Raw genomic sequence first — 3,859 nt, 5'->3', positions numbered from 1 at the left:
TCCGATACTTAACATTTATTTTCGAATCATCTTAATTTTCGCCAGGAAAATTCGATGAAAATCCTCAATCAGGTACTGATTCTGATACTGAAAATTATGCAAAGGTAGCCGTTTTAATCCAAGACTAAAATTCCCGGTTTTTTCCAGGTTCGCAAAAATTTTTCACGATCAATAAAATTAAAAAATTCGAACTCTAAAGCTAAAAATTTTTCCATTTGTAGTAACAAAAAATAATCTACCAATTAAAGCACTCAAAATTAAACTCTTACATTTTAAACTTTTGAAATTGAATTGTAAGAGTTTTTTAATTAAAAAATGTTGTATTCAATTGCTCAGTAATTTAAACTTAAAAAATGAAAGGCTCTAAAACTTTTCAATCAAACAACTTCACATGAAATGCACATAAACTGCAAAATTTAGAATTTAAAAAAATAATGAGTTCAAAGAGTCAGATTCAATTCTAAAAATATAAATTCACGTTATCATTTTCAAAGGTGTGAATCAAAGAATCAATGAAGTTAAAAAAAATTTAATTATATTATTCATAAAGATTTTAAGCTAAATAAATTCACGTTATCATTTTCAAAGGTGTGTATTAAAAGAATCAGTAAACTTTAAAAAAAATTTTAAATTATATTATTTTTAACAATTTCATGCTAAATACGTTAAAAATTAAAAAATTTCATTTGTTTAACTTAATACTTCTTAAATTGGAAGTTACATTATTTTTATACTAAATACTTTAAACATCCTTGTAAGGCTTCAAAATTTTATTTCAAAATCTTGAGAAATGTAGAAGTTGTTTTAAATTTATTCAAGGTTAAACTTATTTAAATTTTTTTTTCGAATTTTTAAATATCTTTTAAAATGAAAAGAAAGTTCTCTATAACATTTAGGAACCCCTGGAAAATTAAAGAAAATTCTTAAAATCTTCCGCATTCTTTTTTAACAATCTTGGTGTTTAGAACTAGCGGAAAATGTCTTTTATTGAAAAGGCTACTTTTCTTCTATTCCGCGCCGCACGTTAACGTTAATGACGAACGGACAAGGTAGTGAATAAATAAATAGAGCACATTTAAACTTAACTCTATTTAATGAAGTAAAAGGAAGGTGAATTAAGTGAAACAGAAATGATTGGAAAATACAAGTGTCGCGGTTTCCGAATGTTTAGGCGAGAGAGCGAGGTTGTGGTTCTCTCAGCGGTTTTCGAGAATCTGATCTTGTCTGTCGCAGCAGACCGGCAGAGTAGTTCGCTGGGGTTTACAATTTCTGAGAATGCGCCCTTCATTGGTTTAAGTGTATAGTGAGGGCGGTTACAAACTAAAAATGCCCTCGAGAAAAGGGCAGCGGTCGGTAGAGTGCATCCGGTCCTTGAGAAGAGCTGGAAGACCTTTTATTTATAATTGTCATAAATCAGAGCGGTGCAGAGTTTGCTAAACCGCCGTAAAGGGCTAAGCTCCGACAAGCACCGCGCATGTGTTCAACATATTCTATGGCTTACGATCCTCGTAGTTGAGCGATTAAATTTATTATTATTTATTGAGGTAGAGAAAATATCTGTTGTCTAGACCAGAACGTGACCGATTGAATAGGAACGGGAAGATTTCATTTATAAAACTAGAATTCGTTTCGAGGACGAAACATGTTCCCCGCCTTGAACTCTGTGAGTTCAAAAATAAGAATAAAAATAAGCGAATCTGAATATCAATTAATAAATACAAAGATCAAAAAAATAATTGAAATATACAGCATATCAAAATCGAAAGTAATTTCAGCAATGTGATCTTAAAATTAAATATTATAAAATACTATGTAATCATTGATCAAGCGATTAAATTGAATAAGGTTTTCAAATATTACAAGTTGTGATAAAATATTAAATCGAATAAAATCAGATTAAGTATGAGTAGATACATATGGTAACGCATATATGTGATTGATAATATAAAAGTATAAATAGATTGTCTATTCTACATCGACTGGTAGTGGTGCTAGTTTTTTAATGCAACGCTTGTAGGTTCCACCAGCCGTCTTGACTGTAACAACTCGTACAACACCGTCGTCTCCTGGATGAACTGCAATCACACGACCTACGCTCCAGTGCATAGGTGGGAGATCATCTTCTTTTATGGTGACTAACGTGCCGAGCTTAATTTGATTTCCATTGCTAGAGTGCCATTTTCCACGAGTGCGTAGCTCGTTGAGGTACTCTTTGTGCCATCTGCGCCAAAGGTGTTGCTTGATTTTTTGTATGTGTTGCCACAACGACAGACGATTGTCCGGCACATCCAAATAATCGTGCTCGGGTACACTAGTTAGAGTCTTTCCGATTAGGAAATGTCCGGAAGTCAAGGCCGTCAGGTCATTTGGGTCAGAGGAAACAGGAGTAAGCGGGCGCGAATTCAAAATGGATTCTACTTCAATTATACAGGTGTTGAATTGCTCATAAGTAAAAAGTGCTTTTCCTACCGCCCTATAAAAGTGACGTTTAAAAGATTTTACAGCGGCTTGGCATAGGCCGCCAAAGTGGGGCGAGCTCGCTGGAGAAAAATGCCAATTGATACCTTTGAATGCGAGGTCCCGCGCAATTTTATTATTATTGTCAACTGATCTAATAAAGCTTGAATTTGTAGAAGTTCGCTTTTTGCTCCAACAAAACAAGTAGCGTTATCGGAGTAAATATTTTTAGGTTTACCCCGCCTGCTAGTAAAGCGTTTAATTGCTTGTAAACAACATTCAGTTGTAAGATCAGTTACGAGCTCAAAGTGAACCGCCTTAGTTACAAAACAGACAAACACAGCTACGTAAGCCTTGATACTCTTATTATTTCTGAACTTTTTTTCTTTAATAAGAAAGGGACCGCAATAATCGATATCGACATTTTCAAAAGCTCTAGTTTGTTGTACGCGACTTTTAGGTAAATTGCCCATAGGATAATTCGGTATTTTGGGATTCAATTTACAACAGCTGACGCACTTTGAAATAATATTTCGCACTACAATCTTGCCGTTGACTAACCAATATTTTTGCCGAACGGCAGTCAAGGTTAATTGCGTTCCTGCATGCCAATATTTTATATGCTCGTTTTGAATTATTAATTTTGTTAAATGACTATCTTTGGGTAATAAAATAGGACATTTTTTAGCGTATATAAGTGGCGCATTGCCTAGTCTACCTCCTACACGTATGATTCCATATTCGTCTAAAAAGGGACATAAAGTTACGAGTTCGCTTTTAGAATTTATCTCTATGCTTTTTCGAAGATGTTTTAGTTCTCGCGGGTAGTGACTCTCTTGAACGACTTTAATTAGTTGCGTGTAAGCATCATTTAGCTCCTGTGCTGTAAAATTTCCAGTTAATTTTGACGGTGATCTTTTATTGATAACTGCCCGATGGCAAAATGCAATGAACCAAATTAAAGAATTGATTGATGAAGAACGCTCAAGTGTTTCATTTTTAATCTGTTTGTCTTGTTGTTCAGTCGCGGCAACAAGAGCGGTTTGAACTCTTTGCTCTGGAATTTCGAGTGTAGATAATTGCAATGTTTTCCAATTTTGTTCGTTTTCTGAAAGCCACGAAGGGCCAAAAAGCCAAATTTTGTTATTAATAAACTCTGAAGGAGTCTGACAGCGAGAGATATAATCTGCGGGATTTTCTTCCGTCGCAATGTGCTGCCATATAGAATTTTCAGTAAGTGTTTGAACTTCAGCTACGCGATTAGCAACAAATGTTTTAAGTAAATGAGGTGATGATTTTAACCAATGTAGAGTGATAGTTGAATCTGACCACAAATAAATCTGGTCATATTTTAATTTTAATGCCTCATTTACTTCTTGCATTAATTGAGCGAGCAATAAGG

General features: G+C 34.2%; 3 protein-coding genes across 4 annotated transcripts in view; 1 reads left to right on the top strand and 2 right to left on the bottom strand.

Moving 5' to 3' along the window:
- The window catches only part of LOC117172887 (odorant receptor 85b-like), a 59,276-nt gene that overhangs the window by 50,191 nt on the left and 5,226 nt on the right, over positions 1 to 3,859 (bottom strand). The window lies entirely within an intron of this gene.
- LOC117173811 lies at positions 1,966 to 2,930 on the bottom strand. The gene is made up of 2 exons (XM_033362454.1): positions 2,797 to 2,930; positions 1,966 to 2,473 (listed from the first exon to the last, which is right to left on the bottom strand). Exons 1-2 carry the CDS (start codon positions 2,928 to 2,930, stop codon positions 1,966 to 1,968), a joined length of 642 nt encoding a protein of 213 aa, XP_033218345.1.
- LOC117173810 overlaps positions 3,667 to 3,859 on the top strand; it is a 5,025-nt gene continuing 4,832 nt past the window's right edge. The window contains exon 1 of the mRNA XM_033362453.1: positions 3,667 to 3,690. Coding sequence (XP_033218344.1) covers positions 3,667 to 3,690 — 24 coding nt within the window. The remainder of the gene's footprint in view (positions 3,691 to 3,859) is intronic.

This window comes from Belonocnema kinseyi, chromosome 5, assembly GCF_010883055.1.
Source record: "Belonocnema kinseyi isolate 2016_QV_RU_SX_M_011 chromosome 5, B_treatae_v1, whole genome shotgun sequence".
NCBI lineage: Eukaryota > Metazoa > Arthropoda > Insecta > Hymenoptera > Cynipidae > Belonocnema > Belonocnema kinseyi.
This window is presented reverse-complemented; position numbering and strand designations above follow the sequence as displayed.

Coding starts and splice junctions, on each gene's coding strand:
- LOC117173811 (XM_033362454.1), bottom strand. CDS start 2,930: ATGGGCAATTTACCTAAAAGTCGCGTACAACAAACTAGAGCTTTTGAA. Junction 2,474..2,796: donor ATCAAGGCTTACGTAGCTGT/GTTTGTCTGTTT, acceptor TCACTTTTATAG/GGCGGTAGGAAAAGCACTTT.